The sequence below is a fragment of the Protopterus annectens genome, chromosome 3.part1, assembly GCF_019279795.1.
Source record: "Protopterus annectens isolate FY-2018-M chromosome 3.part1, PAN1.0, whole genome shotgun sequence".
Lineage (NCBI taxonomy): Eukaryota > Metazoa > Chordata > Ceratodontiformes > Protopteridae > Protopterus > Protopterus annectens.
This window is the reverse complement of record NC_056732.1, coordinates 211,412,576-211,427,445: the sequence shown is the minus strand read 5'-3', so window position 1 is coordinate 211,427,445 and position 14,870 is coordinate 211,412,576. Positions and strand designations below refer to the sequence as shown.

The following is a 14,870-nucleotide window of genomic DNA, read 5'->3' as shown; positions in this document are numbered from 1 at the left end:
TTTTTATGGTACAAGTTGAGGTGGCTTCTGCCTGACCTCGAGGCCAGTCTCTGACCCTGCCGTGGTAGGAGTACTGTATTTTGAAAAATGTGATGTAGCTGATGGCATTGCCAGTGTCGTCTGAGCAGAATATACCCATGTCCCATATAGTGGTATATAATGCTGTCTGCAATGTCAAGCAGTAGCTCACATACACAGATATACAGAGTTGACTCCAGTGAAAATAGTACTCCTATCTAATTACACAGACTACAAAACACAGTACTCTAATCAAGCACCACAGCTCAAGTCCAACTTGGAGTACTTCATACAACACTTTATAGCTGATGACATCAGCAGTGTCTGTTGAGGAGAAGATAACAGTGCCCCACATACCGGTATAAAATGCTCTCTGCAATGTCAAGTAACAGCTCTCACACACACACATATACACATGCACACCCAGTTGATTGCAGTGAGAATAGAACTCCTTCCTATCTAAGTACACAGACTATAGAACACAATATTTAACACAAGCACCATGGCATCAGTCTCGCTTATACAGGAGTGCAGGGGAACTTATAGTAGATGACATCAGCAGGCCATGTGTGAGACAAGAGGTTGAGCGTCATGTATGAAATAGATGTGTAGGCATGTGCAAGTATCAAAATACTGTCATTGTATGGCATTGGAGTAGTAGCTATGGGATACACACTTCTTTTGTACTGTCTAGACACACACACACCCAATTAACTCCAGTGAGAACAGAACCTCTACCTATCAACTACACAGATTACAGAACACAGTACTTAACCCAAGCACCACAGCACAAGTCTGATCTATGCAAGTGTGCAGGTGAACTTATTGTAGATGACATCAGCAGGCCAGGTTGGGGACATTGGGTTGTGAGGCCTGCATAGGCACATAGATTCATAGGTTCATAGGTTCATAGGTTCATACTAGGCTATCTGCCCGAGGGCATTTACAAGCCTAGCCCATCGTTTTGTGGCTTACGCCACCCCTTTAGTATGGGGAACTATACCCATTATTTTGCTGTGCCTCTGTCGAGCAGTGACACTGAGGTAATTCCTGGGGTATATCTGCGATCTCCCATCCATTGGTCAAGATTTCTCTTGAACAGGGCCAGCGAGGTGCTCTGCCTCACATATACCGGGATTTTGTTCCACAGCATAGGGAGTCTTTGGGTGATGAATCTATCCCTCCAGCATGTCCTATTAATAGCCGTGTCGAGGTTTAAGTCTCCCGCCCTTGTGGCTCTGATGGATCTAGATTTTTTGAGGTGAAGCATATTCATCAAATCTGGGTTTGACATGGCCTTGTATGTTAGGCAAAGGTCACCTCTGAGCAAGCGGTAGGCGACTGAATAGAGCTGGAGTTCTTTCAGTCGGGCAGCATAGGACAGATTTTGAGACCCTTTATCCTTTTGGTGAGGAACTTTGTGGCCTCTCCAGCTGCTGCAAGTGTCGGGTCAGATACATTCCAAATGGGGCATTGTACTCAATCATTGGTCTGATGAGTGATGAGTAGAGGGAGACAATGACCTCCCTTGATCTAGATGAGAATCCCTTCATGATAAGGTGGGCAATGTAGAAGGTCTTCCTAACTACTTTAGCTACATGGGTGTCGAATGACAGACTACTATCAACCTGGGTCCCCAGGTCCCTGATAACTTCTTCTGTGCTCAGTGGATTGCCACCTATTTGGTAGCTAGGGGTAACCTTGTTTTTCCCGAAGGGTATGACTATGCATTTTTTGGCATTTAACTTTAGGCCATGGCTCTGGCACCAGTTATCCGTTTCTGTGAGACCCTTCTGAAGGATATCTGTGTCAGATGTGTTTTCTACTATGGCCAGTTTGCAGTCATCTGCAAACTTTGTCAGCCATAACCCTCCTGTGTTTGCTTGTACTTGAAGTAGATGCCAAACAAGAGTGGGCCCAGGACTGAGCCCTGTGGGACACCACTTGTGACAGGCTTTGAGTCTGACATGGCGCCAGCAACTCTGACCCTGTGGGTTCTGTCACTCAGCCAGTTTGCAACCCATCTTGTGATGTATGGGTTAATATTTAAGCTGATGAGTTTTTCAATGATACCCGAGTGGGGTATTGTATCGAAGGCCTTCGCCAGATCGAGGTAGGCTGTATGGACTGCCTTTCCTCATCAATGGCTTTGGTGACTGTTTGAAAAAGTCAACCAAGTTTAAAAGGCATGATCTGCCTTTGACAAAGCCAAACTGGGTTGGATCCAAAGTCTGCAAATTCCTATGTCTTTATTTATGAGGTCCATTATGATCCTCTCCATGGCTTTGCAGATAAGGCTTGTCAAGCTAATGGGCGGTAATTTCCAGGGTCGGTGGAGGCACCGCCTTTGTGAAGTGGGACCACAGTTGCAGTGCGCCACTCCTGGGTACATATCCAGAGGTAAGACTTTGATTAAACAGCTGTCCTAGCTGTGGGTTTAATTCCTCATTGAGTTCGTGGAGCACACAGCTGGGGACACCATCAGGTCCCATGGATGCTGTGTTTTTGCTTTGGAGAGAGCAGTTCTCACTTGGCGTTGGAGATGTTTGGGGGCTGCAATCATTTGGTATAGATATCTCTCCTTTTGGGGAGGGGAGAAGTTTGCACTGAACCTGTCAGCCAGTATGTTGGCAATGTCCGTAGGATCAGTAATCTTCACATCATTTTGAACTAGTTCTGAGCATATCTGGGAGTTTCCTCCCAGGTTTCTAACATAGCTAAAGAAGGCCTTATGATTGTCTTTTGAGTCTTTAGCTATTTTTCTCTCAAAATTTGCTTTGGATGATTTTATGAGAGCTCTTAGTTTTTTACTTATAGTGATCAAGGGTGTCTTACCTTTTAAGGATTTTGCTCTATCTTGTAGTAGCTTCCTTCTTATGTTGTAGAGTTTGTTTATGGCTGGGGTCCACCAGACTGGACGCTTGCCTTTGGTACAAAGAGTCTTTGTTTTGCTTGGGATTGCCTTATCCATGCAGTCCTGCAGGTGCTGGTAGAAGGCATTTGTAAGTGATTCAGCGGCTTGTGTACTGTTTTCCGCTGGCTCGGGGGCCTTAAAGGAGACCACACTAGTCTTTAGAAGTGTGAAGTCGGCTTTCGAGAAGTTCTTTACTGTGGTCTTTTTATTTCAGGTGGGGTGGGATGAGGACCTCCAGCGAGATTAGTTTGTGATCTGATCTCACCAGTGAGGGGTATACTTCCGGTGTTGAACATTGTGCTCCCATGTTCGTGATGATGAGGTCAAGTATGTTATCTCCTCTTGTGGGGATGGTAACTAGTTGTTCCATGGCATTTGAGTTTATGAATTCCAGGAACTTTTGGGCTAGGGTGTTTGGGCTTGAGTAGTGTTCCCAGTCTATATTAGGGTAATTGAAGTCACCTAGTATGATGGTGTTTGGTGATACATTTATCCCCTCTAGTGTTTTCAGGAAGGCCATGTGAGGTTCCTAAGTTTGTGAGGGTGGCCTGTAACATGCTACAATTTGCAGAGCAGTCTTGCCTATGGTTAATTGCACCTGGATGGTCTCCGATGCATCGTGCGTTGCAACCAGTCTTGAGGTGTGGGTGTCCTTGATGAATATGGATACCCCCCCTCCTTTCTTGGTATTGTCCGGATTTTGGGGCGAACGCATGATATGAGGTAAAACCTGATAGTGCTGGGGTGCTCTCAGGAGCCTTGAACCAGGTTTCTGTCACAGCACAGACATCGATGTTCTCCATACTGAGAAGGGCCTCGAGTGCATGCATTTTGAGATTCAGACTTCTGGCATTGAGCAGCATTACCCTTAGTTTTTTTTCTTTTTTGTGTTCTAGGGTGGTAGGTTTAGAATTTGAGCCTTGCCTAAAAAAGGCACTATGGGGGTGGCAAGAGCCTTTGCCAATATCCGGAATCCCAGGGGTGACAGGTGCAAGCCGTCCCTTGCGAAGCAGCGTGGCTTGTCCAGCATGTCATCCCAGGCAGACAGACACTGGATCCCCTTTGAATGAACCAGTGTTTAAGCCAATTGTTAAAGCTGATCATCTTATCTCTGTATTGTGGCATCATTCTTGGTGAAGGTAGGATACTGCTCAAGGTCAGGGTCATACCTGCCTGGGCTACATAATCAGAGAGCTCCTCAATGTTTCTTTTCATGTAGTCCAAGGAGGTATGTCTCAGGTCATTTACACCAGCGTGGACAATGACTGAGTCGTATTTGTACCTGCTGTTGAGAGACCTGAGTGCTTGCGTTATGTGGCAGATTCTAGCTCCCGACAGGCAGCTTACTGTGACCTTCTCCTTACTCAGTCTGGTGAGCGGGACGTCAGTGTGTCTGACTATGGAGTCAACAATGACTAGTGTGTCTGGCATTTTGTTTGGCCTTAAGGGCTGTGACTGTTTGACACTCTGACTGTGAGGTCTATGTGTTGCAGGTGATGTGTTCTGAGGTGGTGGTTGTTTGGGTGTCTGCTTTGGTGGCCTCTGCTGTTTTGGTAGATTTTTGATCAGAGCCTCCGAGTATGTCTTTGTGTGTTTATGTGTATGATTTGAGGTTGTGATGGTACTATGTGAGACTGGGTCTATAGTGTGTGTGGTAACCTTCTCCTCCTGACTGGTCTTGCCAGTCCTATGTTGAGAGAGCTCAGCCTCCAGTTTGGCTGTATAGTTGCATCTCTCGCATGTATTTGTGTTTTGTGGGAGGAGGAGAGGGTTGTCTGTGTACATGAGGCAATTGTAACATTGCCTCAATATTCCCAGGTTCACCAGCTGAGCAGGAGAGGACACTAGCAACTGATCCCTCGACATGCTAGAAGGAATAGACAAAAAAAACTTTAAAGAAGATTCCGGGGGACGTGGGTGACCGAGAAATGGGGGTTTGCCTTTTGGGGGTACTATCTATGACAAGAGCACCGTATCAAGGTAATAAGTACTGTAGGAGCAAGTGCTAGGTTTAACAGATAGAGAATAGTCTAAGTCTAAGTCATAAGTTCATATGATGCTACTAGCCTAATACCAATAAGGTGTTTAGAAGACTAGCTGTGTAACAACACAAGTACCCTTACTGAGCATAGTTGGATGGTCATTTTTAGCAGAGTGAGTTTGTGAGCAGCACCAACTGGCCCTGTCCATGAGGGACACAGGTGCCAGCCCATAGGTGATGGTACAATCACCCAACCAGTAGTCAAGATTGAGCCTGAACATGGTCATTCAGGAGCAGTGCATCATGCCCAGTGGGAGCCTATTACAGAGGAGTGTGAAATGTTGTGGGATATATCTGTCTCCCCAGCATGTTCTGTTTATGTCAAGGGCTAGGCTGAGAAACCTAGGCCAAATTATATTTGTCCCATTTGAGTTACATATGTCCATCATTTCCAGTAGGGCAGGGTCTGAGGCTGCTCTGCAGGGCAGCCATAGGTCACCACTCAGCAGCCTGAATGATGCCAAGTACAGTGACAGGTATGTCACTCTTTCCATGCATGTCATGTTTGGAGGCCTGGGAGACTTCCAAGCACAACCCTGTGTTCTTTCCAATTTTTGCAGGTGTCTGGTCCAGTACAGAAAGATGTGAGCATTGTACTCTATTATTGGTGTGATAAGGGTAGAGTACAGCAACAGTATGAATATCCTGGTCTTGGATGTGATGTCCATATGTACAATATGCACAATGCAGATTGTGTGTGTCACCACAATGGACACATAGTGACGAAAGTGTAGATTACTATCAACATGTGTTCCCAAGTCTCACAACACTGTGTTTGGGCTTAGGGGGATGCTATGTATATCATAATTAGCAGGGATAGTTCATTGGCAAGGGTGACAAAGAGTCATTGTATGCTTTAAAGTTCATTCCTTGAGTTTGGCACCAATCATTACTTTCTGTCAGCCCCTACTGCTGTAATATGTTACCATCATTGTGGGGCTCTATATAAATGCATCCAGTTAACAATCATCTGCAAACCTGATAAAGCACAGGCCATCTGCTGTTGCCTGAACTTCAGGGAAGTATTTTCCAAACAGTTAAGGGCCCAGCACAGATCCTTGTTGTATTCCACTGGTGAATGGGCTAGTGGTGGAGGTGAAGTCCCCAACTTTGAGACTGTGTTCTGTTGTTGAGCCACTTGGCTATCCATCTAGTACTGTATGGCCTAATTCCCAGATGGCAGATCTTCACTATGAGACATGAATGGGGGATAGTGCCAAACATCTTGGATAACTCAACATAGGCAGTATGTCCTTTTATCCCTCATCCAGGTCTTTTGTTATCCAAGATGTACACAAGGGTCCGTAATCAAGATCTACCCTTGATAAAACCAAAATGGGTAGGGTCAAGTGTGCTGAAGGTCACCTATGGCTATGGTCAATTCTGATTTCTGCAGTAGCCTTGAAGATAAGGCTTTTTAGGTATGTGGGTCAATAGCTGTAGTTCTGCATGTCACCAGATTTATGTGCATTGTATAGAACAGAACCTTTTATATTATATTTTGTAGTGTAGATGCTGTATGTGTGAAAAAAAAGTACTAAGACCTTAGGGTTGTATTGCTTGGGGGGTTGCCAAGACATGGATGTATTTTAAATATATGACACATAGTTAGATAGGGCCTACAGTTTGTGATGTTTCTACATATAATTTCATGTCATGCAACGGAAATGGATGGAAAACAGCAGTAATACAGTATTATATATAATTACCATAGTGCAGTGAGCAGCGGGTTTGCTTGATGGTTAGCAAAGTGCATACGCATGCAAGATACATATTTTTGTGTGTAGCTAAGCAATGCGCAAATGCAAGCTGCATTGCTAAAGTCTGACAGTTAGTACGGAGTCTATGAAATACACCTGCTGCTTAACAGATTGTTTGGTAGCATGTGTTAATACATTGATACATTCCTTTTTTGAGCCAGATGGTATTGGGATTGTATATGGGTGTATGTCATACTTAAAAAGCTTTTCCTTACAGAGTGATAATGCAATGATATGAATTGTTTATATGAGATGTGTTGCTATAGTGCTGGTATAGCACAGAGGTGTTAAGCATCATTGCATGGGAGTAACAGCACCTTTTTGCCACCGCTCACCATTGGTGTGCACCTCCGCACAAACATTCAGCCCATAAAGTGAAAGGACCAATAGCTTCTCCTTAATTGCTAAAGTCTGACAGTTAATATTGAGTCTCTGGAATGCACCTGCTACTTAACTGACTCTGTGGCAGCACTTGTTAATGCAGTTAATGAAGAGATAAATTCCTTTTTGGGGCCAGATGGTACTGGGTTCAAATACAACTTTGTCTAATACTTTTAACTACTTTTGCATTACCGTTGTTGGACATTGGCAAAGGAAGTACACCATCATGCAATAATGCATTAAAGAAAAGAAATGGGGAAGATAGGAGAGTGCTAAAATGGGGAGCAAGCAGGGCGAAGAACAAATGGAAATCAATACAGGAATGTGCAGGAGGGAGATAGGAAAGAACCACAGCTATCCATTTATTCAACAGTAGAAAATGATAATATTTGTAGAATATTAGCTGAATTTGGACTGTCATCACCAGAGAGAGAGGGGTGACCACAACACAAACATGTATATCCAATTGGACGGAATCGAGTGTGTCAAGAAGACACATGTGCAAATTGGAGAGCTATGTATGGGACAATATTTTTTTGTGGCACAGGTGCCCATTTTGTTTTTGTTTTTTTTTGTTTTTTTTTGTGAGAGAGAGAGAGAGAGAGGAATGTTGGGGAAGGGACATAGGTATGTCTGGGTCTAGTAAGTTGAGTAAGTGAAAAAGCAATTTGAGACAGACAATACAAACAAGATGAGACACAGTGGACAGTGATGGACACAAGATCTTACTTGACACCATGTTTGCAGTCATGTGGGGGACAGCCAAACCCCATGGTCATTAAGCTCTGTGACATTGAGAATTGAGATCTCAGCCACAGGACTGTCATCTCACTCCATCGCTGGCAGGAGCACTTGACATCTTCTTCTCCTCCTCCTGGTACTACATACAATGAGGGAGAGCAGCCTTTCTAGCCAGTGTAGACATGCACCAACAGTGTGCCACACAACCCTATGCACCATCCCTGGCAACTCAATTGAGGTGATAAACTCACCACCTCTGCCACTGCTCTCAGAGGGAACCACTGGTCTAACCACTGGGCAGGACTACCTGAGGGGGTAGTTGTGCAGGGTCAGCAGAGGTGGCGCTGCGAAATCGGCTCCCAGACATGCTGAGCAACAGTGCTGGGGCTGGTAGAGTGGGAAGGCAAATCCTGTGTGGCTGACCTACCCCGCTTTGCTGTAGAATATTTCATGATGTTGTACACATTGATGACATGGACATATATTGATGACGTAATCAAAACAAGAAATGAAAAAATAAAAATAAAATAAAAGAGAGATAAAGGCTGGGGTGAGAGATGAAAAGGAGATGAGATTACTACCTACATATGTAACATACAATTCATTAATACAATTATTTAACTATATTATCTTAATCTTTACTCTTAAGACTACCAACTCATAACAGATAACATTTACTTTTAAGACTACCAACTACTAAGAGATGCACATTATACTACAGATTACAGCAAGTACTTGACATGTGCATATATTACACATATATGTGTGCTCCAGTTATACAGATTACAGTTTACAGCAGGGCATGTGTGCCACTGGTATAGAGCTTTTACTTAAAACCTTTAAGTTACAAATAATTGAAGAATTAACAGTATTGTGTATTTGGGAAGTATGGTATTTGAACCCACAAGCTCTGACTAAAGTCTAATATTATACTCTTGGTTTGTGCTACAGACTAATGCATGCATACTTGCTTTTACAGTTGAGATACACATGCTCTGATAGAACTCTATAAAATACCAAAAAAGCTATCTTTAACTTTTAATGCTACAATAACACTACTCTTCCGCTGCATGCATACCACATGCTTCACTCAGCCTCACCAATCTAGCCCCATGGGTTCTTGTATTAACCTCCCTTTCCATGGCAGCGGTGGAAAAAACAGAACAGAGTAGAATACCATTATGAATACCAGTCTTGCCTATATTCACCTTTTAAAAGTCTTACAAGTACTCCCTGTAGTTGATACTTACACATCTGTGGGATGTCCGTATACCTAAATTTCTTGACCTAAGCATCGAGGGTATCCATTTTCCTCCGGCATAGGTCACTAAAGTGTTGCCTACATTAGTCATCAGTGCATGGGATACTGGTGGCACTGGATACACCCTGGGCCAAACTATCCCAATCTTCAGATTTATACTGGGAGCCAGAATAGTCCCCCTGCAGCAGACGGGCACTGTGGTGTTTTACTAGAAGTCCAATAAAGCTCTTGGACTCCTGGACACTCCATCTCTGTGCCCTAAATGCTAGACCCGCTCCACAAATGCATGCAATGTCTACCATGGATCAAGAGCACTGGAGACGGATGATTTCCCACCAATTCCAGTTATCTCATTTACTGTTTGCAAATGTTGTGCACTGCTTACCATCACACAAACATGGTGCTTGGCAGTGCGTGCCTCTGAGCACTGTGTTTGTGTGATGATAAGCAGTGTGCAACAGTGACAAGCAGTGAGAAATTGGATAATTGCAGTTGTAATTTGTGTGTTATTGGATGTACAAGCAGTTGTGTATGTGTGTTAGGCAAATGTGAAGGCCATGCCAGTCCAGATAGCAGAAATATACTTACAGGAATATAGTACACAGTATACCCACAGTCAGCATTTCATAATAATGTAATAATGCATAATGTGAAGTGGAACAAAAGTAAAAGCATATGGAATATGCTGTGTTCAAATCCAGGACCATGTCTAAGTCCTGCACTTACACCTGTTGCCACAAAAGGGTTGAGAAAACACTTGTCTATGTTGCAGTTCATTGCTATAAAGAGCAATGTCACAACAGTAAAAAAAGGTTGCACAACCGTGTAATAGAATCCAGAACCATCTGTACTCCAGCCCTATACTTACACCTGCTGTCACAGGATTAGTTACATGACACTCCCTATTTTGCTAATCATTCTGAAGGTCTCCCTGTTTCCCACAGTACAACATCACTTAGCAGGTTTGTCTGAGCCCCAGTAGAATTAATTGAATGCATCCAGTTTCTATTTTTGTCTGTCTGGGTCCTGTCTGCTTCCTGGGTGGGCCAGTTTTCCCACTTCTGTGCTCCATGCCAACCAGATAAGCACAGCCAAACTGGCCATTCGGTTTTCTCCATTTTCCATGTTTGCGCTAAGCAGCACATTGCACAAACATTGGTAAATTAAATAAAAAGAGAGAGACAGGAAAGAATGTGTTAGTTGAAATGAGGAAAAGCAACCTATGGCATGCACACTAGAAAATGTCAGTATACATGAGATATTACTGTATAGGTCTGGATTTGAACTCTCACTTCAGTGTGCCATCAGAACACACAGTGGGTGCCTTTTCCCTCTTGGCCACACAAACCGCTTTGGAGCAAAGAACTTAACTCAATATGCACACAACCAACTGCAACAACATCTACAATGATATCAAAACAGTATTATTTATATAGCTAGTAGTTTTGGACGTAGTGCACCTAGTGATCCACTACCTGTAATGATTATTGCTGGCAAATATACAGCTCTGTCTTACATTTTTGTGTTTGTTGGCTATTCTTCATGGATCTGAGCAGTACCCTGACACATGCATTGTGTAAGAAATGCTATATCATTGGCTTTAAAATGTGTGAGGATATTAAGTGGGAAATACTATCATATGCAGTTGCGAAGAAATGAAGAGCAGGGTGGTTTTGAAGGAACACAACCTGTGACTTGTTTGCTGCTTACTTATATTTCCAACCTTATATCTACCACTTCATAAATCTGACCTGACACACCCACTGGAAGTAAGGCAGCCTGCAGTTTTGTTGTGGTTTCCCTACCCCCAAACACTGATCAGTAACAGTTGCAATCCATTACAACAAAACACTGAGGGAGTGCCTGCATTACATCCCTGCATGGATCCAATTTTTTGGGATTCGGAAATTGTAAAAAGTTCATACCTCATTGCATCTTCACCATGGTGACAGCCCTAAATCTACACCAAAAGATAACCATGTAACTAGGCAAACTGATGGTGGGCACACTTGTTTATGTTGGAAAGACTGCACATAACACTGTTTCTTCAGGATATATCTGTACAGAGAAGTATCACAATTCAGAAGGTATGCTTCCATTTGGTCAGCTACTTTCTGCATATGCTGGAATGTAGCTAAGAAATATCTTAAGCATGGGGTTTTACACTTTTATCTGTATGCATTAGTTAGAAGTGTGCCAACGGCATGGGCATGTTTACCAAGCCATTTCAGAGGTATAAATGACTGCCAATAAATGAAAATGGAATGCTGTGTGATAAATATGTGCAAATGTTGCAGGGACAGTTCCTTTAACAAAACTTTTTGCATTTCATTTGTGTCATTATCTTGTTCTTTTGGGGGGGTAGCATAGGTGAGTCACTGTTATGACACAAACAAGGATAAACTGTTCTTTTTGGGGGAGGATCAGAGGAGAGTTACTGTTTTGGCACACACAAGGGTATGTTTCTCTAGTTGTATGATACAAGGTTATACCACTCATTCCTATCATGGCACATTATACTCTAGGTTCAAAATTTACCTTGTAAACACAGCAGTCGACATGGTTCTGTCCGTGTAGACTCCTTTCCATAGCTGTATTCCAAATGATTTGGAATACGCAGAACAAACCTGCATGGAGTCTACATGGATGCTTTATAGCTTATTGAATAGCTCCACCATGTTAGATTGGTTGATTAGTATGCAATTCAGCTGCTTATGCTACTATTAGCATGCCACGGTGTTTACTTTGTTTGCACAGGGGTGCGCACCTCTACACAGCACTTACTGAATCTAAATGTTTCTGCAGCCATGTGCACATCATGCTGAGATGCACACACAGTGAAAAATGACCATGTAGACTTTATTGAATCCACCTGAGTATTTTTTCATTACATTTAACATGTGCATTTATTTTGTAAGCCATACAATGAAAGAACAAAAGTAATATCATATCAACCTGTAGCTGGCACATGGTGATGACTTTCTAAAACTGCAGGCAATAAGAACCCATCATGACAAATCCCCATGCAGAGTGTAATACAGTTATGTCATGCACATGTAAATGTGTGACACAGAACAGGAAGAAAAAAAAACAACAAAATAATAAACTTTAAACATGATACCATAAATTTGCCTTGCCCCATATCAGTATTGGGAAGCCTGAAATTTTCCTGTGACTTGATTACTGGGATTTTTTTCATTTTTTTAGCACATCATGAGAGATAAGTCATAGCAGAGCAATTATAACATCAGTGCTGTTTTGGGATTAAGTACTTATGAGAGCTTTCCAAGAGTCAACATTCCATACAAAAGTCTATGTCATCTGAAACAACATGGCATTAGTTAATAACCCAAAAATACTCAAAGTCTTTTTTTTTTACATTTGTAAGGGTCAGAGCAGAAGAATGACCCACTGGAGCTGTTTTCCGATTCAACCCAGGAGCACTGTGTGGTTAAGTGAATTTTTAAATTCACACATCAGCTAAATGTAGGCCATGGGACTCAAACCCTGAAAATCATGTCAAAGTATGTCAAGAGTTTATAGGTGGGTTTAGTACTCAAATCTAACTATCAGATAGTCCATTGTAACTCACGCCAGGTAGAAGTAAAGTTAGAATGATTTAAATAGGTCAATCAATAACTCTTATCATATCTAGCAAATTGTAATGAACAACTATTAAGTGTTTTTCTACATGCTACAGAGAATGTTAAAGCTCTAGTAAGCTTACCTGTAGGCAGTCTGAGTGATCAAATGAGTTATATAAATTATTTTATTTACTCCTGCTTATCAATTAAATAAATAAAACAAATAATAAAATAAAAAATAAGCCCTCATGTACTACTAGCATATTTTAGTTACTGGTTGTATTTAAATCTTAGTTTGTCCAGGTTTCATATATCCACACATCCACAAATACAGACATAGTACCATCAGTACCTCAACACTAAACAGCAACATTTTGCAGGATGACAATAAGCAAAACAGTGGACAGTTTTTTTACAAGCTATAAAGAAAGGCTGCTTTAACAAAACACCTAATCTGTGCAATGCAATGGTATCAAAAGTAAAGTGCTGTTAAAATGTTTCCTACAGCTTAAAGGCAAATGCTTTTAGACACATTACACCAGATTAGTATATGCGTCACTCTATATGGTATGCGGGAGGGCACAGTCACATGGTTTGTGTCAATAATTCACACTGTAGTGCTGTGCAACAATACAGAGTGATAATTAGCTCCTAAGAAGCTGGCTGACACAGCTAATTGTTGTGACATCAAGTGTGAGGGCCTAAATGACACCGTAGCTATAATCAGCTATGTAAAGGACACAGCATATGTTATCAATGGTGATGCAAGAGTTCATCTTTGTTTTTTTCTTTTATGTGAAAGAACAACTTTTTTGGTGTTCTGTTACTTAGTGATCTAGTTCCCATTGCATTACTAAAATGGATGTAGCAGGTGTAAGAGCCTATTATAAAATAAGAAATAGGAAAACATGATTTCACTTCATGTGCACAAACTTTCTAAAGCTCAAAAAATGCAGTATGTTATAACTGCATGTGCTACTACATACAAATAATGGATGGTAAATGTTTATTATTAGATGATAAAAGTGGTGATCTCACACCACAACAAATACAGTCATTATTTCTACATGGTACTAATATACAAACAGATCTTAATTTCCTTCCTAATTTCACTGTATTAAATAGGAATATGCAGTATCTTCAAATGAAATCTGTTTTTTGAACGTAGGTCATTCTGTGTTTTGCTTCCATTTCTTTGTTTCTTTTTTCTGGGTTCAACATCATTAGTGGATGTGAAGTCGGAGGTACCTCACAGTTTGGAACCTGTCACACCATTGGATCTGAGGACGGATTTAAGGATGGTGGTACCGGCAATCGATACTGCCCTGCGAGAGAAGCAGTTGCAGCAGGAGCTGCTCCTCATCCAGCAGCAGCAGCAGCTTCAGAAACAGCTTCTGATCGCCGAGTTCCAGAAACAACATGAGAACCTGACTCGCCAGCACCAGGCCCAGCTGCAAGAGCACATCAAGGTAGTACACTTTGCATGCAGATAGAATTCCAATACTAAAGAATTATCTTAGCACCGCACGTTTCTACTGTTTTCAGATTTTATTTCCTCTTGCTTCTAATTTAAGATCTGATGTTATATAGTTATCAGTTAAATCAATTTAAAAAATAAATAAGTAAATGTACAAATGGATGGATGGATGAGTAAATGAAAAACTTAAGAAGTGCATCTTGCGTAGCATTGTATGCCACACAGCTGAGCATCTGCAGTTTTGCTTCTGTTTCTGAGATAACAGGGCAATTTATAAAATATCACATATTAGAACTGCCTGAAAGACAAAGAGTTGTTTAGAACTCATTACTAAAAACACAAGTAACTGAAAAGCCATTCAAAACTTGCTTTGTACTCATAGCAGTTCTTCACCACCAGCTTTCTTCCGTTTAATTCCTGTTTCTAGACATCTCATGGACATGTTTAATTTAACAAAGAAAGCATCTCTTATGTAACTACCAAGCCTTTCTGCTCTAAACAAAATGCAGCGGTGCATTTTTTTGGAAATGACCACCTAAGTAAATAACCTAATAACAAACGTAACACTGTTAAAAGAGACATTTTTCTGTTACTGCGATCACCATCAGAAGGGAACATCTGTTATTCATTGATAGAAGCACTGATAAAGCAACATCAGTGAGATTACACTCTTTATCACTGAACAAGACATTG

General features: G+C 41.7%; 1 protein-coding gene across 3 annotated transcripts in view; it reads left to right on the top strand.

The window, feature by feature from the left end:
• LOC122798067 (histone deacetylase 9-like) overlaps positions 1 to 14,870 on the top strand; it is a 2,531,134-nt gene that overhangs the window by 2,249,258 nt on the left and 267,006 nt on the right. For all 3 annotated transcript variants that reach the window (XM_044066719.1, XM_044066720.1, XM_044066721.1), the window contains one exon: positions 13,928 to 14,169. In XM_044066719.1, coding sequence (XP_043922654.1) covers positions 13,928 to 14,169 — 242 coding nt within the window. The remainder of the gene's footprint in view (positions 1 to 13,927; positions 14,170 to 14,870) is intronic.